This window comes from Gossypium hirsutum, chromosome D05 (assembly GCF_007990345.1).
Source record: "Gossypium hirsutum isolate 1008001.06 chromosome D05, Gossypium_hirsutum_v2.1, whole genome shotgun sequence".
Lineage (NCBI taxonomy): Eukaryota > Viridiplantae > Streptophyta > Magnoliopsida > Malvales > Malvaceae > Gossypium > Gossypium hirsutum.
The window spans coordinates 15,547,534-15,572,170 of record NC_053441.1 but is presented as its reverse complement, the minus strand read 5'-3'; the positions used below and the strand labels follow the sequence as shown (position 1 = coordinate 15,572,170).

The 24,637-nt window shown below is 35.9% G+C and overlaps 4 protein-coding genes across 17 annotated transcripts; 3 read left to right on the top strand and 1 right to left on the bottom strand.

The window, feature by feature from the left end:
• The first annotated feature begins 974 nt into the window (after window positions 1-974).
• On the top strand, window positions 975-5,221 carry LOC107905904 (homeobox protein SBH1). Its single transcript, XM_016832687.2, has 4 exons — window positions 975-1,985; window positions 2,349-2,592; window positions 4,157-4,404; window positions 4,706-5,221. Exons 1-4 carry the CDS (start codon window positions 1,620-1,622, stop codon window positions 4,907-4,909), a joined length of 1,062 nt encoding a protein of 353 aa, XP_016688176.1. The 5' UTR covers window positions 975-1,619; the 3' UTR covers window positions 4,910-5,221.
• Window positions 5,222-11,040: 5,819 nt separating this feature from the next.
• LOC107905905 (50S ribosomal protein L4) lies at window positions 11,041-14,494 on the top strand. Of its 13 annotated transcripts, none has more exons than XM_041093965.1 (10): window positions 11,062-11,250; window positions 11,401-11,476; window positions 11,592-11,790; window positions 11,892-11,953; window positions 12,351-12,477; window positions 12,905-13,053; window positions 13,224-13,331; window positions 13,427-13,546; window positions 13,707-13,880; window positions 14,123-14,494. In XM_041093965.1, exons 3-10 carry the CDS (start codon window positions 11,685-11,687, stop codon window positions 14,222-14,224), a joined length of 948 nt encoding a protein of 315 aa, XP_040949899.1. In that variant the 5' UTR covers window positions 11,062-11,250; window positions 11,401-11,476; window positions 11,592-11,684; the 3' UTR covers window positions 14,225-14,494. The 13 variants fall into 13 exon arrangements, with proteins under 13 accessions (XP_016688178.1, XP_016688179.1, XP_040949899.1 ...); XM_041093971.1 differs by having other exon boundaries at window positions 11,062-11,261; window positions 11,592-11,769; XM_041093963.1 differs by having other exon boundaries at window positions 11,062-11,261.
• A 373-nt stretch (window positions 14,495-14,867) lies between these two features.
• Window positions 14,868-18,087, top strand: LOC107905907 (chromatin remodeling protein EBS). The gene is made up of 5 exons (XM_016832694.2): window positions 14,868-15,343; window positions 15,735-16,077; window positions 16,180-16,248; window positions 16,342-16,477; window positions 17,795-18,087. Exons 1-5 carry the CDS (start codon window positions 15,244-15,246, stop codon window positions 17,819-17,821), a joined length of 675 nt encoding a protein of 224 aa, XP_016688183.1. The 5' UTR covers window positions 14,868-15,243; the 3' UTR covers window positions 17,822-18,087.
• Window positions 18,088-19,886: 1,799 nt separating this feature from the next.
• On the bottom strand, window positions 19,887-24,115 carry LOC107905908 (O-fucosyltransferase 2). Of its 2 annotated transcripts, none has more exons than XM_016832695.2 (10): window positions 23,366-24,115; window positions 22,871-22,960; window positions 22,650-22,749; window positions 22,492-22,553; window positions 22,281-22,369; window positions 21,906-22,026; window positions 21,662-21,805; window positions 21,170-21,501; window positions 20,785-21,031; window positions 19,887-20,422 (listed from the first exon to the last, which is right to left on the bottom strand). In XM_016832695.2, the coding sequence occupies exons 1-10, from the start codon at window positions 23,795-23,797 to the stop codon at window positions 20,114-20,116; spliced, it is 1,926 nt and encodes a 641-aa protein (XP_016688184.1). In that variant the 5' UTR covers window positions 23,798-24,115; the 3' UTR covers window positions 19,887-20,113. The 2 variants fall into 2 exon arrangements, with proteins under 2 accessions (XP_016688184.1, XP_016688185.1); XM_016832696.2 differs by having other exon boundaries at window positions 20,785-21,025.
• Between the last annotated feature and the right edge of the window lie 522 nt (window positions 24,116-24,637).

The following is a 24,637-nucleotide window of genomic DNA, read 5'->3' as shown; positions in this document are numbered from 1 at the left end:
TCATCTAAAATAACCCATAATTTAGCATCGAAAATTGAACATTTCCCCAAATATCAGTTAAAATCAAGAATCCACTCCCCATTTTGATCCGTCAAAACTCTCCTTGCAACAACATACTGGATCCACCTTAACAACACCATCAGATCTTATTTTTATCCAACTACTTGTCCAAATGGCTCCTCCCTCACAATTTGCATCAAGGTGGAGCTTACTTTGCAAATAGAAATGTACTACTTTATCTAATTATATTTAAATAAATTTATGTTAAAATTGAAATAAGTGATGAAATCGATTTAATTTAATTAATTGATCGGTGACGAAATTAAATTGGTAGTAATATTAAAAAGTTTTTTAAAATTTTATTTAATTATAGTAATAAATTATGAGTATATTCCTAATGCATTATAAATAAGTTTAATATATATTATATAAGCTTATTATAAAACTTTTATAAATATTATGAAAGCTAAAATTAAGCTTGAAAAATTAACAAAAAGTAATAATCTAATAGAAAGAAATCCTAAACATTTCCTACTTTTGTTTCAAAGTCGGGCGGCGCTTTGAGTCTTGACATTTATCTTCTTCACTTCTTTGTTCTTTCAAATATTTCCTTTTAACTTCATTTTTCCAAGTTCAACAGCTTTATTCTTTGCCCCTTTCATTTTGAAATATTATCACAAATTTCTCATACCCTTTCATTTTATTTTCATTAGAACCTCCACTGAAGAAATCTTCCCTAATGTGAGAGAAAAGGACAAAGAGAGCAAAAATAAAGTTAATGTAGAGCGAGGGAAAAAGAAAAATATCGTTGACGAGCACGTTTGTTTTTTTGTTGCACTAATAATTATATTAAATGACTTAGTAATTATTGATAATTATATAATAAAATTGTAAATTATATACAAGTGATTAAATCTATCGTTGATCCAAGTTATTTAACATAAATGCTCGTTTCATTTCGCTTTTTAGTTCCTGGCCAGTAATGGCAGTGCAAGAAAAGAAAGGGAGACTTTTCATCGGGAAGGTAAAGCTTTGGCTGTCCAGCCAGTGGCCAATTGCCTCCTCAAACATATCACACCATTTGAAACGATTTCCCTGCTTTAACTGCCCTATTTACTTCCTCTGTATCCCCCCCGCGTGCGCTTGCTTTCAAGTGCCAGTCCGACTCAAAACACTCCTGCCTTCTCTCTCTCTCTCTCCGCTCCTTTCTTCTGATGAAAGACCAAACAGAACTCGAAAGGAGTTAATGCTGCTAGTCACTACAAAGATAAACACCCATTTTTTCTAATGGAAACCTGAGCAGGCTTTGCCAGACCCAACCCGCATTTCTTAACGGACTGCCTGGTGCTGCAGCGCCTACTACTACTCTCATTGCTATCACTGTCTAGGATTTCCTGTAAAAAGCCTGGTTATTGTAGCATAAATCTCGCGGGAGAGTCCTTGAGATACAACCTTTAGGGCGAAAAAGAAGATTGCGTATGAGAGAGAAACCGGGAAAGCAAGAAAAAAGAAGGGAAAAAAAGAGAGAGAATGTTCATGTTGTTATACACCAAAGCTTCCTAGTGAACAACAGCTAGCCAAAAAGGAAGAGAAAGAAAAGATAAAGACAGTGAGAGATAATGGAAGGCGTTTCCAATAGCACTTCTTGCATGATGGCTTTTGGACACAACAGCAATGGACTATGCCCTATGACGGTGATGCCTCTCACTGCTATTCATCCTCATGATCAACATCAATATTATCATCATAATTCGGACTTCAACTCCTTACTTCTTCCTTTAGCCCCAACCAACAATCAAGACCAGAACCACAATAGCAGCAGCGGCTCCTCTATGATTATTGACGATCAAAGCAACACCACCAATAACAATACCGGATGCTATTTCATGGAGAGCAACGATGGCAGCTCTTCTTCTGTCAAGGCCAAGATCATGGCTCATCCTCTCTACCACCGTCTCGTAGCCGCCTATGTCAATTGCCGAAAGGTAAAAAACTAAGCCAAACAGGTTTGACTTATGAATCTGCTACCCAGTTGGCCACGAGCTTTCACCTTCTCTCTCCTTTGGCCAGTTTTTGGGATATGAACCTTATGCTAAGTTCTTAGAAGTTGTGGGGACTTGGGTATTGAACGCTTGTGTCATTTCATTTGAGCAGTTTTTAGCGGAGACGGAAGATTTTTATACCTTTGTCATCTCTCATCTCTTTTGCCTTTCTTAAAGATAATTTTTCTTGTCCGATAGAGACACGAGTCTTCAGTTTTGTTTATTTTAACAATTTTTCATAGTAGTGAAGGTATTGGTTTTTTTTTCTAACGAAAGCGATCTTAAAAAAAAAAAAAAACCAAGCAGGTAGGAGCACCACCTGAAGTGGTGGCGAGATTAGAACAAGTATGTGCATCTGCGGCCACTATGGGTCCCAGTACCATCGGCTGCGTAGGAGAAGATCCAGCACTTGACCAGTTCATGGAAGCTTATTCTGAGATGCTCGCTAAATACGAGCAAGAGCTATCTAAAACATTTAAGGACGCCATGCTTTTCCTCCAAAGTGTCGAGTGCCAGTTTAAAGCCCTCACTGTTTCCCCTTCAACTTCCGGTGATAGTACTTTTTCTCTCTCGCAACCTTCAAGGATTATTGCTAATATTAAATCTGGAACAATCTCCCATGCATGTCTATATTTCTGGAGACATGTAGCTCTAATAGTTAATCAACAGATCTTAACGAAATAATGTATAGTTTATTGGTGCTTGTTCCAAGTCAAGTGTCGCCTGCCCCTTTTGGCACCATTTTCTCTTTTGTTTTCTTCTTCTTCTTTGATGCTTCTTTAAAATTGTGCTACTCCTTTTCACAATGGGTATATGGAACTGTTTTACCAACTAGGGTGTCCACAATAACCAAATAGTAGATATTCCCTGCTGCTTTGATTCTCTTCGTTTGCTTCTTGGGTTTCTTATGAAGTCATCTGGTATGTTAGAAATGGACACGTTTTTTCTTCTACTTTTCGGAGTTCCACCATTGAAGGAAATGACATTTCAATGTTTTGCTAGCTTTTATATGGAACATTTCTTGTTTTTGTCCTTTAACTATGCTGGAAAATAACGACTATGCTAGTTATGAGGTTTTCAAGGTCACGGTTAAGGACGGATGTTTCTGCGGTAGCTAAATAGCGACCGGCTAGTTCAGTTGTAAAGGCTTCCGGAAATGACACTTGTAACTATATACATCAAAGATGATAACAGTCCTGTAAGATTGATCAAAATTTGTAAGAATTTTAGGTTTTGAACAAACTAGCGTTCCTTCACAAAGTTTTGAGTATGGGGAGTTATCAACCACAGCCCTAATTTTGAAGCCTTGTATTTGTAAAGGGTAATGCACAGTGTTAAAGATTATACACATGTAAGGGTGGGTAATTCAACTCATGTAGTGGTTTTTAGCTATTTCTGCATGAGGTTGACCGTTTTAGAATTCTTTATATGTGTTTCCTTTTTTGTGGTGCTTCTCAAAGCATTTGATCATCAAATACTTGTTTACTTGCCTTCGGCTGTGGAACTGACGACTGAAAGTCAAAAGGTTATATATTTGAATGTCAAAGCTCTTTGATGCTTTCGACGTATTGTAGATGCTGTACTTAGGTAATCTTCAATTTTTCATTTGTGGATTTCAGTAGGGTTTAATCTAGAATTGCTTGCTAATAAAATACTGATACTACTTTGTTTTATGACAATCCTTTTTATATTTCAGTTTTTTATTTTATGAGATTGATTTACACTAGGAATAAATATACGAAGCTAGAATACTTTGGAATTACTAAGTTTTAATTCTGGTTATGTTATTATTAATTCTGTATCATTAAAGGGTTGCCTTCTTTTACTCAATGCTAGATATCTTGGCATTGAAATCAACTCAATCCTTCTTACTTTATGTTAGTTGGGGATAATGTGCGTACAAAAATGCTTGAACCCTTGTGTTGATCTATGGAAGTGATCTTGGGTATGTGTAATTTGCCTTAACCTACTGCGTCACGGGTTTTATAATAATAGTTTGGATTATTGGATTCTTGTAATGGTTTGTTTGTAGACAGAAGAAATGAATTTTATGGTGACATGGTAGTTGGTTCGGTTTGAGAATTAGGAGATTGACTGGTTCATTCTGTGTTCAGCTTGTGGAGATGCTGTTAACTTGAATGGATCATCTGAGGAAGAGGCTGATGTGAACAACCACCATTTCATCGATCCCCTTGCGGAAGACCGAGAGCTTAAAGGCCAGCTTTTGCGTAAATACAGCGGATATTTAGGTAGCCTGAAGCAAGAGTTTATGAAGAAGAGGAAGAGAGGGAAGCTACCTAAGGAAGCCAGACAGAAGTTGCTGGATTGGTGGACTAAACATTACAAATGGCCTTACCCATCGGTATGTACACAATTTGCCTACGTTATTTGGATTCAGGGTTCGAAGTGTCGGATGGGTATATACTAGACCCCGCTATGATCAATTTTATTTTTTTAGTTAGTTTTTCCATTTATTAAAAAGATCATATCTCCGCACTTATGTTTGAACATGCCCCAAACATGCTTAGTTTTAGGGAAATATGTCTCAGTTTTAATTTGCTTAATTTGTGTTTATAATTGGCAAGCTATGCAGCCTTCAAGGGTTTCATTTTTTTGTCCACTGTATTAACATTGACCGGTCCATCGACCAAATGTTGCAATAGGAATCGCAGAAGCTAGCGTTGGCAGAGTCAACAGGTCTGGACCAGAAGCAAATTAACAACTGGTTCATTAATCAAAGGAAAAGGCATTGGAAGCCATCTGAGGATATGCAGTTTGTGGTAATGGAGGCTACCTATCCACACTATTTCATGGACAATATTTTGGGGAATCCCTTCCCTATGGATCTCTCCCACACACTTCTTTAAAGACAATGAGTATGGATGCATCGCTGCTGCCAAGCTTGAAGGCAACTGCTTCTATATGCAACCGGTTATAGTTAATTGTGGGGTAGATAATTATGCATTACCTCCGGATATTATTTATTTAGTATATATCAAAGATTAACTCCTGTTACTAGTATATACCTATGTTGAAACTCTTTCATATAGTTTTGTCAAATGCTTGAATCTTTTCCCCTATTATTCGGGTGTGTATATATATCGTCACTAAAGCTGCTTGAATTTTGTGGAGAAATTAAAACTTCCCTGAACTTAATAGTAAATGCCTATATTGATTGATTTGTAGTTTTGTAGGGCTCAGCCCTTCTCCTTTTGCCTACCAAAAACGAAAACTTGCCTAAACTTAATAGTAGGAAACTAATATTGGCACCTTAAAATTGAAATGACAAGGATTGAAAAATAAATCAATGTAAAAAGTACGTTTGTATAAATGAGATAACGAAGTATAACGTTAAGGATTTGGATAATGGAGGGTTTGTTCTATTGTTCCAAGTTTCATTTTTAAGATAATTTTTATTTGTATTTTGGGCTTTGTTGAGTGTTAATTTCTCTCTCTCTCTCACGGAGGATCCTCCTCGTATTTATAAGGCATGCGACATACTAGGGGTAACTAAGTGCCATGCATGGCGACACGTTATGTAACACCCCGTACCCGAGACCGTTGCCGGAGTCGGACACGAGGGGTTCACAGACTAAATTCGCTTACTATCGCAGTCCATTTTAAATTTTTCCAGACAGCTGGCTAACTGTGTCGCTGTCACCTTAAAAATCATATCTTGAGTTTCACAACTCGAAAATCAGTTTCGTGATTTTTTCCTGAAACTAGACTCCTATGTCCATCTACATATTTTTTTCTAGAATTTTTGGTCGGGCCAATTAGTACAGTTTATTAGTTAAAGTCTCCCCTGTTACAGGGTGCGACTACACTGACCTTCATGCATTACAATTCGGATATCTCCCTGTACAGGGCTTCAATACTGATGCCGTTTGTTTCTATAGAAACTAGACTCAGACAGGAATCTATACATATATGGCATGACTCCTAATTATCTCTGGTTAATTTATAATGAATTTTCAAAGTCGGAACAGGGAATCCAGAAACCGTTCGGGCCCTGTCTCACGAAAACCTAATTATCTCTTAACATACCACTCATATGACCGTTTCGTTTCTTCCATATGAAAGTGGATTCATCAAGGTTCATTTAAATAATTTATTCACTATTTAATTCTATTCCTACTATTTTTAGTGATTTTCCAAATCTACATCACTGCTGCTGTCAGCATCTGCCTTTAAGGTAGACTTTACCTATTTCATAGTTTCCATGATTCAACTAGCCCTTTTAGCATAAATAGCACAAATTATGATAGTGATTAACCATTCCCATGGCCAATCCTTGTTAAGCATATCCACACCTCTCAATAACCATATCCATACCAAATGATTATAACATTATGCTCAAACATATATAAGCCATTTTCGCATGGCTATCCAAAATTATACAAATCTAAAGGATCCATGACCCACTACAAAAAGGGTAGTCCTATACATGCCATTTTCAGAGTTCAACCAAAAGTGTACCAAAAGGGCTTTGATAGTGTGGGCGACTTCGACTTCAATAATCCCGAGTCCGATAGCTGACGAACCAAAATCTATAAAACAGAGATTCAAAGAACGGAGTAAGCATTTAATGCTTAGTAAGTTTAAGCAAGACAAAGTGTTCTCAATCACTATTATTGGTCATTCATTTCAACTGTTCGATGAAGTTAATCTAGAGCTTCATCTCGATCTATAATATCATTAAACGCAACACTTGGCTGCCACATATATACTTTCGAATAATAATGACCTAGATGGTCAAATAGTTCCAAAGCACATTCTCACATTTGGAGTTATAATATTAATCACATTTACCTACCTCTTTGATACTGATAATTCACCTCGAAATCACTCCACCGATGAGTAAGTAATACGTACCTGAACATCTTGAATACATAATACTTATTTGATGGTAACTTAATGCAGATACTCAATATCAAAGTGTTACTTGAATCCTAGCATTTAGCCGTCGGGTCTTTAAAGCTCGGATATAGTACGAGCACGAAGCCTACGGACATTAATCAGGATAATACTCTTGCATAAAGCTTGCGGGGTTTTAACCCGGATATAGTACTGACACAATTGCCCTTCGGGACTTATCACATTTATACACTTTCACATCCATCACGTTGGCTACTCGGCCCTGTCATATATATACACTTTCACATTCATCACATCGGCCATTAGGCCTCATCACATATATACACTTTCACATTCATCACATCGGCTATTAGGCCTTATCACATTTATACACTTTCACATTCATCACATCGGCCATTAGGCCTTATCACATATATATACACTTTCACATTCATCACATCGGCCATTAGGCTTTATCACATATATATACACTTTCACATTCATCACATTGGCCATTCGGCCTTATCACATATATACACTTTCACATTCATCACATCGGCCATTAGGCCTTATCACATATGCCTTATCACATATATACACTTTCACATTCATCACATCGGCCATTAGGCCTTATCACATATATACACTTTCACATTCATCACATTGGCCATTCGGCCTTATCACATATATACACTTTCACATTCATCATATCGGCCATTAGGCCTTATCACATATATATACATTCACATCACAATTATCCAAATATACTTCACATATCACATATACTATCATGTATACACTTTGTCTTGGCCGAATCTACATTAATCATTTCCCAATGAATAATTCAATTTCACGCCATACTATCATTTCATATTCGAATACTCATAAACTTACAATTTCACAAATTTTAATATCAAAGATCCATCTAACAGTCATGTATCGTTTTACAATATCACGATTTAGAATTCACGTATGGGTTTAATCAATAGCTTATGAGTAACTAAAACAAGTTTTATCCATGTTTACAACAAAATCACATATTCATTACGAGCTGTTTTCCTGAGCAGTAGTCACTAAATTATTTATAACTGGGCTACAAAACTCCAAATCACTTGCCGTTAATTTTCCCTGAATATAGACTCGTATATCTTCCATCCATAAAATTTTCAGAATTTTAGGTTTGGCCAATCAATACCAGATTTTTCTTAAAGTTTCCCCTGTTCCACTGTTTGACTAATCTGACAACTCTTCACTACGAATCAAATTTCTCATTTTACAGAATTCAAAATGTGTTGTATTTGATTTCATTTGAAACAAGACTCATTAAGGAGTCTAAGCATATAAATTTTATCTTATAACCATTTTTGTACAATTTATAATGATTTTCTAAAAACAGAACAGGGGACTTCGGAGTCATTCTGACACCGTCTCACACAACTTTAAATATCTCTTTATAGGAAATTTGTTTGCTCACAAGGTCTCTTTTATAAGAAACTAGACTAATTAAGCCTTGATTACATATTTTATTCAGCCTATAATTCTACACCAACAATTTATAGTGATTTTCTAAAATCACGTTACTGCTGCTGTCCAAAGCAAATTATTACAATTTGCTCTTAACTTTCCAAGTCCAAACACATGAACTTACCATTTGAGTTTAAGACATATCATGGCCACATCATATCTTATTAAATCAACTCATTATGTCCTATTATGATTGAATTTACTCAACGTTTAATCACTTAAAACTTACCTCGGAAGCGGTTGACGACTAGATATCCACAGCTATTCGTCTACTTTCTCTTTTCCCTTATCCGACTTTGATCCTCTTTGCTCTTGGGCTTAATTTAAACGAATGAATTTGTTTAATCATTTCGAACATTAAAAGCTCTTTTAAAGCACTTAACCCTTATACTCAATAATGAACCAAACCATATAGCTAATTATTTTATCACATCACCTCAAGCACATATATTAACTATCATACACCCAATTCACATGCCAAGTTGCAAATAAAAAAAATGCATACACACCAATAATTTAATTACTCATTTCAACCTTATAGGGTAACTTCAATGCATTATGTATATACCATTTGCCATACACGTACCACATTTATAACAAGCCGAAATTACTCCTACATATTATCCATTATAATTATTTCATAGATATAAAACATAGCTGAAAAATCTTTAGCCTAAATGCGTATAATAACACCCAAATCATCAACTATTTTAACGAACATGACACATAAGATTAACTAAAACTCCATTCAATTTTTAAGGTATTAACCCTACTAAACTCATACCATGACCATATCTAATCGAATTCAAGTATAGGATTAATTACAACCATGTACACCAATATATATACTCAAAATATCATTCGATTTCAAAGGCATATTAACACCATATAACCGAATGTTCATAGACTAATATACATATACTCATAAATCCAACTTTAAAAACTCATACTTATACATAGCATATAACCGAAAATACTTCATGAATCCACCTACATTTACATTATTATCATATATAGAATTTGCATTTACTATCAAATAACAACTTAACTTACTTTCAATTAGGTAATCAAATACCTCATACCAAATCATTTAACAACTAAAATAATAAACCACAACATTTAAATTCATCTTATTCTTCTCCCATTTGACCGAATGAACATTTGTCTATTGATGCATGAAATTAAACCATGGGTTAAATAAGCTATGCACTTATCAATCTAATCTCATAGTCAATTAAAAAGAAAATCACAATGCATACCTTAAACTAGGATAGCCATGGCCGAATACCTTGGTTTTTCCTCTTCAATCTTCCCTTTCCCAAATTCGGCAACCAAGAAGAAAGATGAGCATGTAAATTTTTTTCTTTTGTTATCTTTCTTCAACTCACGGCAATGGAGGGGGGGGGGGCAACCACACACATTTTTTTTTGTCATCATTTACCTTCCCATTATTATTTTATCCTTTCTCCCATAAACCATTAGCACAACATGTTTTATGACATGTTTTGCCCATCACCCTTTGTCATGGCTGGCCACTAGTAATTAAATGGGGGAAATTGACATGCAAGTCCACCCTTTTGATTACATGCACTAATAGATCCTTATGGATTAACCTATCACATTTCAAAAGTGTCACACATAAGTCCTATTACTAAATTCACATGCAATCGACTAAATCGAAGCTCAAAACTTTCACACATTCATATTCACATATTTTAGACAATAAATATCATATTCAAATAATTTGGTGACTCGGTTTAGCGGTCCCGAAACCGCTTTCCGACTAGGGTCATTTTAGGGCTGTCACACGTTACCTCCTAGGGGTGACATGCGTCCTTTGGTGCTCTCAAGAAGATGTTGGCGAGCAGGACATTGGTTATCAAGACTATACGTTGTGGACTAAGATGGATGGTGGTGAGGACGCGTGTCTTAGATAGCAAACGAGCGAGCTAGACGAAGGTGAGAGGTTGGATCTCAAGTCAAACATTCGGCCGGGTTAAAGCGTGCCCAAGGTATGGCGTGCTCTATATTTTATACATAACATGTTCAATTTTTCTTGTATAAATTTTATATGAAAATATGAAAAGCTTTTTATTTTATTTTATTAATGTTGGTTTCATTTTGAAAATAATTTATTATTATTTAAGTCTCTGGTTGAATTGGTATCACGAGTCAAGTGAGCATATGGTGAGATTTGAACTTGCACTAATTAGATTGATAAAATCTTAAATTCATCGCTCAACCGAACTCGCCCTAACCCGACTCATGGTCAAATCTAGTGAATAAATAAAGAAAATAAGAGAGCAAAAATATTTTATTAATGAATATGGATGATTTACCATTCTTTTTAAAATCTATATTTATAAACATATAATATAAAACTAATTTACTTTAATTTATATTTAATTATAAAATATTTATGACATGAAATTATTAGTGAATACTATTATCTCAAAAAACCCACTAATTCTAGAATTGATAATGTGATAAAATGTCAAGCTAAGAAGAGAAACAGAGAGTAATAGATTATTTAATTGGCCCATTCTCTGTATTGTGTTTGTCAAAATAAAAGCCCAGAAATTGGGGCTAAGTTCAAATATGATGCCGAGATCACGTCGTTTGAGCATCCAACTAAAGCCCTAAGCCGAAATTCTTTTGGCCCAAACAGTAAAAAAAATACTGGAAATCGAGCAAGACGAGGTTTTTCATTTTCAATACGACCAAACTAAACCCACACTCTCCACACATTGCCTCCATTCTCTAAAACCGACGCCCTCAACCGCGGCCATACGCCGTCAACGTTCTCCGGTCTCATTTCAGCGTCCAGGTTCCCGCCACGTTCGTCTTTTGGTTTCTTCTTGTTCCTGATCTCATTTGCTTTTTTCGTTCTTGTATATTAATTTAAGAATAGATTATTTGTTAATCGTGAATTAGAATTGATTTGATTAACAACTATGTCGACTTGCATGCCATGCAGGTTCTATTTTAGCTTAATACGATTTCAGGGAAACTATTTTTTGTGGGCCATTCTTTTTTCGTATTCTGAGTTTCTTGTATGTGGAATTTTATCAAATACCTTGCGCTCACAATGTTAGATGCAAACGTTTGATTTGAACGGGTTTATAAGTTTGTATGATTCTTCGCTAAAGCTGTGGACTTTAATCTTAGGTAAACTTCATAAACCAGATGAAGTTTGGGCTGTAGATGAGCAAGTGACTTTGTCTTGATGCTATTGAACTAGTTATTCTTGGTTATTGGATAATGGCTTTGTCGATCTCTAGAAGGATTGTACGTTCTTTTGGTTCACTGTCTGCCTTGGGCTTCCGCGAATATCCAACTGTCGCAGGTCGATCATTTCAAGCTTCTGGTCAGAACAGTATACTAAGTTACTAATATTTCAACATTGTTTGTTTGTTGCTTATATGTGATTGGTATACTTGACCTGGTAACTTCTTTTTTTCTAATTAGATTTGAGTGATCAAATTGCTGGGGATAACTTGCTTCATGCAGAATGTTTTAGCTTTTCCAAGGTATGCTCTCATTTTGTTTTCTTTCTAAATATCCTTTTTGTAGAATCTATCCAACAGGATGGGTGAATCAATTCAAGGAAAGGGGATTTGGGGGTGGGGGATCTAGTTTACTAGTTAATGGATTTGCTATTATTGTTATCCTTAATTTTTAGTTTAGAAGGTTCTAACAAGAATACTTATAACAGGCTTTTTGTTTCTGCATCTAGTGGAGGTGCCCTTACTACAATACCAATTATAGAATTCTGTATTATTTGTTTCTATCTTTATCACCCCTTCTAACCCCTTGGTGTTTTTGTTCTAGTTATTTTGCATGTTTATGCACCTAGCCTCTTGTTATCTTCTCTATCTTGGCGGCTCTTTGTATTTTATCTATCTATGCTACATTTAATTGATGTAGGGTGGTCCATCTTTCCTTGGTTTTCGGAGGTTTTCAACCACAATTTTGACTCCTGATTCAAATGGAGGTGCTTTTCCGTCCGATTTACTGTCTTCAAAGACTGTGCTAACACCAGAGCGTACTATAGGTATGGAAACATTAAACCACATTCCTTACGTAGCTACTTGCCTTTAAAAATTTTAATAGTCGTAAGATGGAAGCGTATTAGTGTTTGAACTTTGAAGGCAATATGCATTTGTAGGAATCTCTGGGATGTTCTTTGGCTTTCTAAAAGATATAAAGTTAACAAAGGTGGAGGCCTATTACTGTTACCAAGCCACTTTATTAGTTGTTTCTGTGCTAAAACTTGCCTCCTGAAATCACCTTGACATATGCAACTTGTTAACCTAAATCTCCACTTTGGGTTTTGCATTGCCTTCCATTTGGCATCTTGTTTTCGTTAAACTGAATTCAGCTTGTAAGCCTTTAAATAATTGTTGGAATAGGCCAATGGTGTTTTGTTGTTTAAATGAGGAGCAGTGTTCTATTGAATTAAATATATTATTATGGCGCAGGACTTTATGAAGACCTGGTAGTTCCTGTGACAAATTTTCATAATGAAGACCATGGCTTGATGGTTTTGGCTGGTGATGTTTTTGATGTACCTATTAGAAAGGATATTATCCACCGTGTTGTACGATGGCAGCTTGCAAAACGACAACAGGTGCCATTTCATCCTTCTTTATGGATGCTTGAGGCTCGCTTTTAGGATTATCTTGGTGTTAATGAAATTCTTCAGACCATACCATATTCTGCACATCATTTTGCATTAAAAAGATTTTCTGAATTGTGCCAACAATCTGCTAAGATTAGCAATAATTGAATGGTCAACAGGGAACACATTCAACAAAAACTATTAGTGAGGTTAGTGGGACTGGTAGGAAGCCCTGGCAACAGAAGGGTCTTGGTCGAGCTAGGCATGGATCACTGCGTGGTCCCCAGGTGACTCCTTTGCTGTTCTTTGATTTTTAAGAAGTTTTGGATCTATGATGCTATTTTACTATGGCCTTTTAATTGATTTTATGGATTGATAACAGTTTCGAGGTGGTGCTACTATGCATGGCCCCAAGCCAAGAAGTCATGCTTTTAAATTGAATAAGAAGGTTAGGCGTCTTGGACTGAAGATTGCACTGTCTGCTCGTGCTGCTGAAGGAAAGGTAAGTTAATAGTATTTGGCATGTGCATGTTATGCGTAGTTTGTTCACACTATTTTCCATTTTGTAATGTGGTTTTACAGATCACCTTAATAAATGTAGAACAAAAGTTTTCAGTGCTAAGTTTTGAATCCTAACTGATTAGTATTACCTGACTGAACAGCTTCTTGTCTTTGAGGATTTGGAGGTCCCTACACATAAAACCAAAAATATAGTGAACTATGTAAATCAAATGGAGAATACCAAGAAACTTCTGCTGGTGGATGGTGGCCCCATAAATGAAAAGTTGAAGCTAGCTACACAAAATTTACATTATGTCAACGTGCTGCCATCAATTGTAAGTTGTGTTAACTGTAATTATCTCAATGTGGTTGCCTTTGTAATTAATTACATGGTAACTGATTAACTTTGTATTGTCACTGCCTACCAGATGATAGATTTGGTTTAGAACTATTTGAATGCTATCGGGATTCACTTATAGGCATGGCATAATGTTATTGATTGCTTTAACCAACTATGCTCGAGTTGGCTTGTATGTTATTTTTCTTAATGCTGAGACTGTTGTGTATATTTTTGCAGGGCTTGAATGTCTATAGCATCTTGCAGCATGACGCGTTAGTGATGTCCCGTGATGCTGTTAACAGGATTGTCGAGCGAATGCACACTCCAATCAACCGTTGAACTAGAATTGCGTCTATTGGTCATTTAGTTTTCTATTGGAATAGAAGCCTATAATTTTGCTGAAAGCAGCTGAGAGAGAAAAAAGAGAACCCCAAACGATTTGTGTGTTATCTATGATGGCATTTTCAAATGCATGGCTGGGTGTATAATTTCATTTGTATCAACATATTCAGCTTTGATTTTTGTAGTTCAAATTTGGTGAGACAGAAAACAAGAGATTGTTACTTTCTCCACCTATTCCTGTTTGGTGACAATAAATTTTCTTGACCATTTTCCTTTGTAGTAGTTCTGGGCATTAATGAATATTTCCCTTTGAGAAAAAAAATGTCAGTCAAATAATTTCTGTTTCTTCTTTTTTTTTTTTTGTTTTTTTTGAATGTAGGAGTTGTCTAAAAAATCTAACTTAAAATATGTATTAACTGAATTGAAAATATGAACACTTTATTTGTAGTTCAATGGACAGAATATTTTAGTTTTAAGATAAAGACATTATGATTTCTTTTCTTCAACCGAATTCCTGACAACGAAAGAAATGTGGGTGTTAAGAAAATTGGAGGCCGGGTCAGTTCAGCCCATAAATTAGAAAATGGGTCAAAAAGTGGAGATTAAAATATTTGTAATTCGAGATTAAAAATCTTATATTTATCCTTTTATGATATTGAAAAAAGAGTTCTTACATTGGGGTGAAAAATTAGAGAACTACAATGAAAATCATTTCACACTCTAATTTTTCTTACCAGTATGAATTAAAAAATTAAAAAAAATACATAAATGACTGTAATTCCAGCACTTGACTGTATTGTCTCCAGTCTCCACTCACTCCATCAACGTACTTTCTTCTTGTATGAGTTGTCTCCTCTCTTCATCTCCCATGAGGGGAACTTAGGGTTTTGTCTATCTTCCTTCTTTCCTCCCCTTATTTCTTCAAAGCTTTCTATTTCCATTGTTTTGAATAAAAAGAATTTAAAACTTTCCCCCTAAATCCCTGAGCTTGACCGTAGCTCAAAACCCTAGCTTCCATGGCAAAAACAAGACCAGGAATTTCTGGCACCAAGCCCAAACAAGGGAAGAAGGACCTCGACTCTTACACCATCAGAGGCACCAACAAAGTTGTCAGAGGTATTGTGATTCTCATGTACATATATACGCCTACGAATACGTATACGCCGTAAAAAATTGTCGCTTTGGTAGTGTCGAAAATTTTTCATGGGAACCTTTTGGATCTTGGTAGTTCGTGTTTAGCAATTTTAAATTTTCAAATCTGTCATGTAGCATTAGTGTCGATGATTAAGAAGTGAATGTTTGGTTGTCGGGTTTTACTTTTTTGCTGGTTTTAATGGATGCATATACATTCACGTTGAAAGATGTCTGTTTGCAGAAGGGATTGTTGGTGCATCTTTCATATCAACATCAATGTATATGCATATGGGTGTGTTTTACGGGCGTATATAGATGTTAAGAGATTGTAGTTTGCGATGGCTTAGAGTGAAAGTCTGATTTCCTTTTGCAGTTGGGGATTGTGTTCTGATGCGTCCTTCCGACACTGGTAAGCCCCCGTATGTGGCACGAGTTGAGAAAATTGAAGCAGATAGCAGGAATAATGTGAAGGTTCGAGTACGGTGGTATTATCGTCCCGAGGAGTCACTTGGAGGAAGGAGGCAGTTCCATGGAGCAAAGGAGCTGTTTTTGTCTGACCACTATGATGTGCAGAGTGCTCACACCATTGAAGGGAAGTGCATCGTTCATTCTTTCAAGAACTACACTAAGCTTGAGGATGTTGGGGCTGAGGATTACTATTGTAGGTTCGAGTATAAAGCTGCTACCGGTGCCTTTACTCCTGACCGAGTTGCTGTGTGAGTATGATGATGCATTGGTTGGTGAAATATGGCTTTTAGCTCACTTGTTAGCAATGTGGTATTTATTATTTGGTGCCCCTGGATTTTTCTGTTTTGAAGGTATTGCAAATGTGAGATGCCTTACAACCCTGATGATCTCATGGTGCAATGTGAGGGCTGCAAGGACTGGTATGGCGTTCTATGTATTTTTGAGTTCCTGGTGCCAATGGGAGGCCCGATAATTTTTAAGATATCTATAGGTTCTTATTACTGTTCCTATAGGTATCATCCCGCTTGTGTGGACATGACAATTGAGGAAGCAAAAATGTTGGATCACTTTGTTTGTTCCGAATGTTCTGAGGATGATCTGAAAAGATCACAGAACGGATTTCATCCATCACCAGTATCTGATGTAAAGGTAAGACCTTTTTCTGACCAAATTCTCATGATGCTTGGCGAGTTGTCTTTCTCTTTCTTCTTTGAGCAATTTAGTATTTACTAATCCTCTGATATGCAATTTACCCGATCCGTTTTTGGTGTCCTCCAAGGAAGTTTGTTAATGAATTTAAGTGCAATTAAGAGGAATTCTCATCCTCTACAAATAAAACTAACGGCATGTATAGCATATATAGTCTTAAGGCACTGGGAACCCTCTAGTTAATGTTGTTTGTGTGTGTTACTATTGATTATAAATGGATAGAAAGTTAATGTTAGTTAGGAAACATGCTTTACTCTTAGATGCAAGTCCTTGTATTTATTAAGTGCCTTGAGGTTGTATCTGCCTGGTTTTTCTATTTCCAGTAGTTGATTTGGATCAGGTTTGAGTGGCTACCATATCTCATGACATATTATCGAATCATATTTATCTATAAATAATATATATAAAAGCACGAGTTTGGAAAAACTTTTGAATAGATGAGAATACCCTTTATTTTCAATTATATTACTATAATATTTAATTTAGAATTATTATTAGTAAAAGAGTTGAAATAAAATAGAAGTTGTGATAATTTAAATTACAATCACTCGTAAAAATTATGACAAAAAAAAGTTGTGCTAAATTTAAAATAGAGTTATTATAGAGCTCTAAGTATAAACTATAGGAAAAATTGTGATAATTATAATTATAACTTTGGATTATATTTGAACAACAATGGCATCGGAGAGGAATGAAAGATCATTTTAATTTATAATGAGGTAATATAATGAAAAATTGTTTCTTTTTTTTCTATTTATTCGCTATTTTTTTGGTGCATGTAAAAACCTTTGGTGAGTTTGTATTGAAATAAAGTCAAATCAACGTGCAACGCATGTAACATTAGAAACTAGTACCTCTAAAGATCTGATCGTTGATTGGGTTTATCTCTTTATCCAGCAGTCTGCATACTTATTTCCATTTCACTACATCTTTAAGATTAGCATTGACTTTAGCTGATCAAGGCCAGATCGTTGTTAGTTGTTACTAGCAAGTGGCCAAACATTTTACCTAACAAATTAACAGGTGCTTTTTTTCTTTTTTCTTTTTTTTTATAATTGGGATTGTGGAACATTTGGAACATCATAGAGAGCTATAGGCAATCATCTTGTTCTAGATATGAAGTTTAGAGTGAGCGTTTAAATATAAAAATGTCTGCTTACAGTGAAAAGTCCATTTATCTGAAACTTTTGCCTACAAAGTATTTATATTGTGTTTTAAGGTTCTGCCTCAACTTCTCATTTTTGCGGTATTTCCCAGGTGGACGCCAAACGACGAAAGAGGTAAGTAAGCCATGGGGAAATTTTGTTGCTTGAGGGGAGAGACTCCTTATGCAGATTTAGCTTGTTGTCTGTCTGAGATGTATAGTGCAGAAGTTGTGTTTTGTCCGAACTGGTGGCTGTTAGTAACTTATGTGTTGGAGTGGAGACATCTGTGTCTGTGTGTTAGATCAAGGAGATTAAATCTGTGCAGGAGGATTTATCTGTAGTTCTCTGATGTTGAACCGATATTTGCGGTACAAAATCTTTCCAATCTTGGCTTTCTTTCCATCACACATGTTCTTGGTTATGCATTGCCATCTCCCACCATAAGCTCGCCCCACTCAAATTCATTTTCTGCAAAAGTAATGTTGAATGACCCAAGGTTGCTTTGAATTTAGGCTGTGCAGAAACTACATTTGTTTCAATAAATGTAGCCAGCGTTCTGAAGAGTTGTGCCCTTTTCTACTGAGCACGACAAACCCCAAAAATTTACCTTTTGTTGTAAAACATGGCAAATGGGATTGACATATCGGCGGCATGGAGAGAGAGCAATATATTTACTTCTAATGGAAAAATCGCTAGCAGTTCATGGCTATACTCTTACCATGCTAACATGGAGGAAGATTTTACCTCAAGAGGTTATAAATGCACTTAGCTCTTTATCGATTCTTCCATGAAGCAGGGTTTGAAGATTACTATCACAGCATGTCTGGTTGGCATGAATAGCCAAGTGGTTCCTGCCTTACTCGAAGTGCTACACTAATTCATCCATTTGGTTCATGTAATTGCTATTCTTTGGAATAGTCTATTACTGACAACAAAGAATATGGCCAGGATAGCTCCAGGGCTTCCCCCTCAAAATTGGCTATTCAACACCACGAGGAATAACCACTCGAAGCAAATTTCCAAACTACCCATTAAACAGTCATCAAACTCTTCATAAAAAAAATAGCCATTCAAATCTTCATAAATAAAGTCACCAAACTCAACCGTGACAGTATACCAACCAAAAAGTCAAGTCATAAAATTTAAAAACATTAAAAGAAAATGTATTGTATACCACCCATGACGGTATGATTTAGCATACTAACCAAACTATACGTTTTCAATTATTTTTAACATTTTGATAGTTTTTTTAAACATTATTTTATATCAAACTAGAATAATATTATATTATATATTTATAATTAAATTTTATATGGTAACAAAAAAAAAATTTAACTTCATCTTTTTATGATTTAATATTTATCTTTTTAATGAAAGCAAAATATTATTTTAATATCTATTATTAAATCTTCTCTATTTTAGTTTATTTGTTTTTAAAATTAAATTAAAATATTAATTTTATTTTAAAATCTTGTTTTATTGTATTTATTTTTTTGAGCGATTTTCTTAAACGTGTTTTATAGTATTTAATACTAAGTATTTTAGTTTTTTAAATAATTAAGAATTTTAATAAGATATTAATAATATAAATTTAAAATCGATAAGTAAAATTATTGTTTTAATCTATTCTTTTACCCAACCAAACAATGTATTAATATTATTTGTCTATTCCATTCAACTAACCAAACTATTTAATATTATTACCCCTCTATTCCATTTTCGTCAAATAATTCCATTTAGGAACCAAATGTACCATCAGCTCTTTGCAACAAAGCTGCCCCTCTATTCCATTTTCGCCAAATAATTCCATTTAGGAACCAAATGTACCATCAGCTCTTCGCAACAAAGCTGCCAGTGGAATGTACTACCGTGGTGCAATCAGTCGCTTGGCTGCCCAGCTAAGCTCAACATAACCTCAAGTGGTGGAATGTACTACTGTGGTGCAATCAGTCGCTTGGCTGCCCAGCTAAGCTCAACATAACCTCAAGTGACGATATCTGGTCTAAGAATATCACCGAACCTGTATATAGTAACCGAACGGGAGCCTATTTGCAAGCTTAGCGATATCGCCAAACGGGACAACAGTTGCCTTGCATCCACCCGAGGGAACCCAAGACTTGTCCATAGGAATCGATGCGATCATGTCGGCCGACGAGTTTTAAATCCCAAAGTCAAGGTTTCTTTAACCAGGATAACCAACAAAATTTCAACATATAATTTACAATTGAATTTGAGCATTACGAGGCCATGTCTCCCGAAAAACATAATTACAAGTCATTTTTAGTATTCTACTCGAACGAGGTTCCAACAACAAGCCTGCCTTACCATTAAACAACAACGTATAAATAATCAGAGTTTGATTTGGGACTAAAATTAAACAACAAAAGAATGATGCATGTTTTAATTAGAACATCTTAAAAAGGGAAATAAGTCAATCTGTACGACACATACACTCTTTACACCGTGGATACCGGTAAACACTTCTAGCCTTAGGCCTACTCTGGACATGTTTGGTTTGTCTAACTGCCTTCCTCACTCTCTGCTCAAACACTTTCCACTCAATTGTATTGTTCTTGACGAAGATATCAGCTAGTCTCCGCTTATTTGGGCGTATTGTAGGCATCCTCCCTCCGCCATAGTATATTCGATACCCAGATACCAAAGATGACAACTGGCTACCAGAGTCCGTCATGGCAAATGCATCAGCTGCAGTGCAGGCAATGAAGTCTAGTGCTGCCAGCTACAAATGAAAGGTCATAATATGTCATTGCAATTGCACCAAGTATGATGGTAACCAACATTGATAAGAGCATAGAAAACCATTTGTCCTAATCTTACTAGTCTTAGAGATGCTATATAAAAAGTATTAATCTAATTATTTCCAAATATCTAACTTGGTTATTTCATAGTCTATATCACTGACAGGAGACTGCATGAAAACAACCTGGAAACAAGCAGTAGCAGCTTGGGCATGGTGAAAAGAGCTAATGCCAAAGTAATTTTGAAAGCTCAAATCTTGGTAAAGACCAACAACTCATCAATGCAACAATCACAAAACCTACACTTTTCATCAAACAAGAAGTGGATATGCCGCATTGTTACCTGAGATGAGAAATTCTTGAATGGTTCAAGTTCGGCGGATGAAAGCAAATTCTCTTTCGTAACTAAATTAGGATACAAGCTTGTCAAAGCAGCTAATCTTGATGTCCCTCCATATATTTGTGCCCCTGCGACATATATTTGAGTCTTACGATTGAAACCTAGAGCAGCAAGCATAAGTACAGCTTCTTCTGGTGTTAATGGACATAACCCTTCAGATCGGAGCATGGCAGGGGAAGGTAACCTGAAGCTAGTAAAACAGTTGGCTTCAATATAAAGCAATATTTTGCATGCTTCTCCAAATTCACAATGAATGATATGGCAGAAATTTAACAAACGACGAAGAAATATAGAATGTGTAGGGGACAAATTAGAAAACTATTCATACTTTTCTGTCTTCTTTAGCTCTGTTAATGCAGGAAAATGGATTTGCCGATATGCTTCCAATTCTTGCCCCTCTTGCTCACCTCCGCCAAACTCACATAACGAATGAGCTACCATGTCAATCTCAAATCTCAAATGCAAAGCAAGATATTTGGAAGCTTTAGCACGATCACTCCTTGCAATCATAGCAGCCACTGCATGTGGACCAACAAGATAATGATCCAATAGTCCTGGCTGAGCTGAATGCTTGTGCAATCTTTCAAGGAGTAAAGCAGCAGTTTCTTGTATCTTCGGAACAAATTGAAGTGCATGAAAATTACATCTGCATCGAAGTCTCTAGATGAAGTTTCCCAATTAGGAAAAGCAAAGTAGAAAAGAAAAGGATATAGACATAAATTTTATTACCAACAACTGATTATAACAATTATCCAATGAATAAAGCTTAAACATCAAAAGGAGCTTGCTATGGCATCAGATATTAAGGCTAGAAATTTACCTGCAACTGAAATGGTATCGGGTCAAAAGCCAAACGGTTCCCAAAGCCAACGAAATGGACAACTCTTTTCTGGAGTAGAATAGGGAGAATATTTTTCAGATAAAAACTTGGTTTAGATTCCTTCCTAACATCTACGTCCGTCACCTGGAAAATCAATTGAACAATCACTATTGATAAAAGACACCCTAAGACCAAAGCTGCGAGCAAAAGCCATTCAGAACTTGATTTAGAGGAAGAAACTCACAACACTACCAATTGCCTCCAAATCTAGAGACTTTAGCTCCTCAGGAAGTTCTTTCACTATTCGAATATCTGGAGCCAGGTACTTAATAAAATGCTCCTCCTGATAGATATCACCAAATTGACTGCGAAATTTAAAATACAGTGCAGTTATTTTTCTGTCAAGTCCGAATAGAAGTCATTTGATAGATACTAAACAAATTTAATCTGAAAGTTAATTCCTTTCATTCAGTGTTCAAATATCAACAATATACTTTAAAAGAAAAAAAAAATGTTTTAATGTGAGGAAACATCCATCTTCCAAGGGGAAGAAACATCAAAAAATTAAGATGAAAATTATTAGCAAAAGAAAAGAAAGGAACAAAAATAAAAGCCTCACCTTACATCTTTCCAGACACTACTGTACATAAATTTGGGAACAACAAGAGTTGCATTAAGTAAGCGAGCAAGTACTACAGCATTGCAGACCTGTCACCAACAGTAACATTTAGCAATCAAAAACTAAATCTACTAATCTCAGAGAGGAAAGATGAAAGCAAATTCAATAGCTTGGAACACATGCTAGAATTTCTGCCGTTGGAATCACTTACAGCTACACGCTGCTGGTTGATTCCACCATTTGCAGTGACCATAATGTATCCATTCTTCCCCTCTACCAAATTAAAAAAGAAGTAATGTAAGAACTGAGAACTAGTCTAAATTATCCATACCCCAGTGAAGAAAACATATAGAAGTCAAAGAGAGAGACCATTAGGTTCCCAGTCACGTTGATCAGCACAGGGTCTCCAAGCAGAAGCAGGAACTACAGGTTCCTGCCATAAATCTTTCGGTTCACGTTTATTTTGCCCCTATGTGTCATAGCACTTCTTTCAATAAAACATGAAAAACAAGAAAAGAGAAACTGTACAGAAACGGAAAGTTCGTCAAAGAAAGTGAACAAAAAAGACATCATTGCTTATATTCAAATACCTCAGCCAAAGCATGAGCAGCCAAAGCCAACAACCTTCCATAAATACCACCGTAATGCTTTTTCCCTTTACTAGGCTTTGTCACCTTCACCTGCAACAGCCACAATCGTAATGCTTTGGCAAATAAATTCATATCACACAGAGAGTAATGTCAATTGTCTCCAGAAATCATATTACTCTCCAATACACTAATAACCACTACTCAAATATGTACCATTCATCCATGAATCGTAGAAGTCACACTTGTGAATGGTGTGGTGATTAAAGTTGTATTGGATAGTAATGGACAAAAAAGTATCGGCAAACCCAAATCATACAAGCTCTCTTTCATTTAGCAACTTAGCAATAAACGATTAATGCACTTCATTGAACTGGAAGTCCTTGCATTAATAAGGAAACAATGCAGCTAACCGCCTACTAAAAAACCCATTATTTCTTCATCATTAGTGTTAATAATTGTGAAATAAAATCTCAAAGCAAATGAGAGTTGAGCTACCTGAGCCGAAACAGAAGAAGCATTCCTGGAAGATCGGTCATCGGATCCGACCCGGTGATCTTGTAACCGCAAGAGCATAATCCAATCGACCAAGAAAAACAAACCCACCAATGCAGTCAACACTACAAGTCCTTTCACCCTTTCCTTATGGTACCAAACTTTGCCTCCTTTTCTCTTCGCGTTCTTCGGTTGCTTCTTTCGATCACCCCATAATTTTCCCAACAATTCAGCTCCGGCAAATGACGCCCCGCTCTTTTCACCGTTCAAGAACCGGCTGGGGCCGAGTCGGGGTGAATGACTGGGGGACCCTTGACGACTCCTGGGGCTCCCCCGGAGGTCGACCCGGTCGGGGATCCGAACGGTGTTGGGTCGGTCTTGTTTAGATTCAAGGGCAAGATTGTGTGAATTGTTTGAGTTGCTAGTTGAAGACATCGAATTGATGGGTTTAAGACTCAGATCCCAATGCAGAGAGAGTTAAGGGAGATTGGGTTTATTTTTTGCTTAAGACATCACAGCGAAAAAAACGCCGACTTTTGTAGTGCGATATTAGAGTGCGATCTTGCCGAAGGTGGGATGGTCATCTTGAAAGCTTTTGGGATAAGGATAAATCAGGGGATTGTCGTTTCGCTATTTTGCATTAGTGTTGCCGTTGGGTTATTCGGACGGTTTGACCCACAGTATCAATTGCCCATTTGCCATCCGCCGCTTTTAAATGAAAACTGGTTCCATGGAGAAAACAGAACCGGGCCTAAGCCGGTAATTATCTTCGAAATATAAAGTATAAGTTGAAACATAAATGGGGTTGGAAATTATTTTTGATATTTTTAATTTAAATTGTTTATATACATTTATAATTTAATAGCTATGGCTTTTTTAATATATAGTTCTGTGATTTCTTTGAAAACAATAAGTCTTATTACCATGGTTGAAGTTCCTTTAATAAATTCAAGTTATAATTTCATTTTTTTCCATGACCACTAAATAAATGTTTTCTTAATTTAAAACGCCGTACCAACAAATATAATAAAAAAATTGATGATATTAAAATTTTAACATTAAAAAAACAAACAAAGCATAGGTAGTTAATAGAGCACAAATTTGAAGAAAATGTAGATTTAAAAACAAAAAGAAAAGGAAAAGGAAATGAGCCATTTTTTTAAAAAACTTAATAATACATGTTGATTTTAGAGGGAAAAGGTCAAAGTGCGTCCTACGAGATACGCTTTTTGACTTTTTTCACATATTAGTTCCTCTAGTTAGATGATTAATTGT

Coding starts and splice junctions, on each gene's coding strand:
- LOC107905904 (XM_016832687.2), top strand. CDS start 1,620: ATGGAAGGCGTTTCCAATAGCACTTCTTGCATGATGGCTTTTGGACAC. Junction 1,986..2,348: donor CCTATGTCAATTGCCGAAAG/GTAAAAAACTAA, acceptor AAAACCAAGCAG/GTAGGAGCACCACCTGAAGT. Junction 4,405..4,705: donor ACAAATGGCCTTACCCATCG/GTATGTACACAA, acceptor ATGTTGCAATAG/GAATCGCAGAAGCTAGCGTT.
- LOC107905908 (XM_016832695.2), bottom strand. CDS start 23,797: ATGTCTTCAACTAGCAACTCAAACAATTCACACAATCTTGCCCTTGAA. Junction 21,806..21,905: donor TGGAGGCAATTGGTAGTGTT/GTGAGTTTCTTC, acceptor TTGATTTTCCAG/GTGACGGACGTAGATGTTAG. Junction 21,502..21,661: donor CGATACCATTTCAGTTGCAG/GTAAATTTCTAG, acceptor AACTTCATCTAG/AGACTTCGATGCAGATGTAA.
- LOC107905905 (XM_016832689.2), top strand. CDS start 11,685: ATGGCTTTGTCGATCTCTAGAAGGATTGTACGTTCTTTTGGTTCACTG. Junction 11,791..11,891: donor TCGATCATTTCAAGCTTCTG/GTCAGAACAGTA, acceptor TTTTCTAATTAG/ATTTGAGTGATCAAATTGCT. Junction 13,547..13,706: donor CTCGTGCTGCTGAAGGAAAG/GTAAGTTAATAG, acceptor CTGACTGAACAG/CTTCTTGTCTTTGAGGATTT.
- LOC107905907 (XM_016832694.2), top strand. CDS start 15,244: ATGGCAAAAACAAGACCAGGAATTTCTGGCACCAAGCCCAAACAAGGG. Junction 16,249..16,341: donor TGTGAGGGCTGCAAGGACTG/GTATGGCGTTCT, acceptor CTGTTCCTATAG/GTATCATCCCGCTTGTGTGG. Junction 16,478..17,794: donor CACCAGTATCTGATGTAAAG/GTAAGACCTTTT, acceptor GGTATTTCCCAG/GTGGACGCCAAACGACGAAA.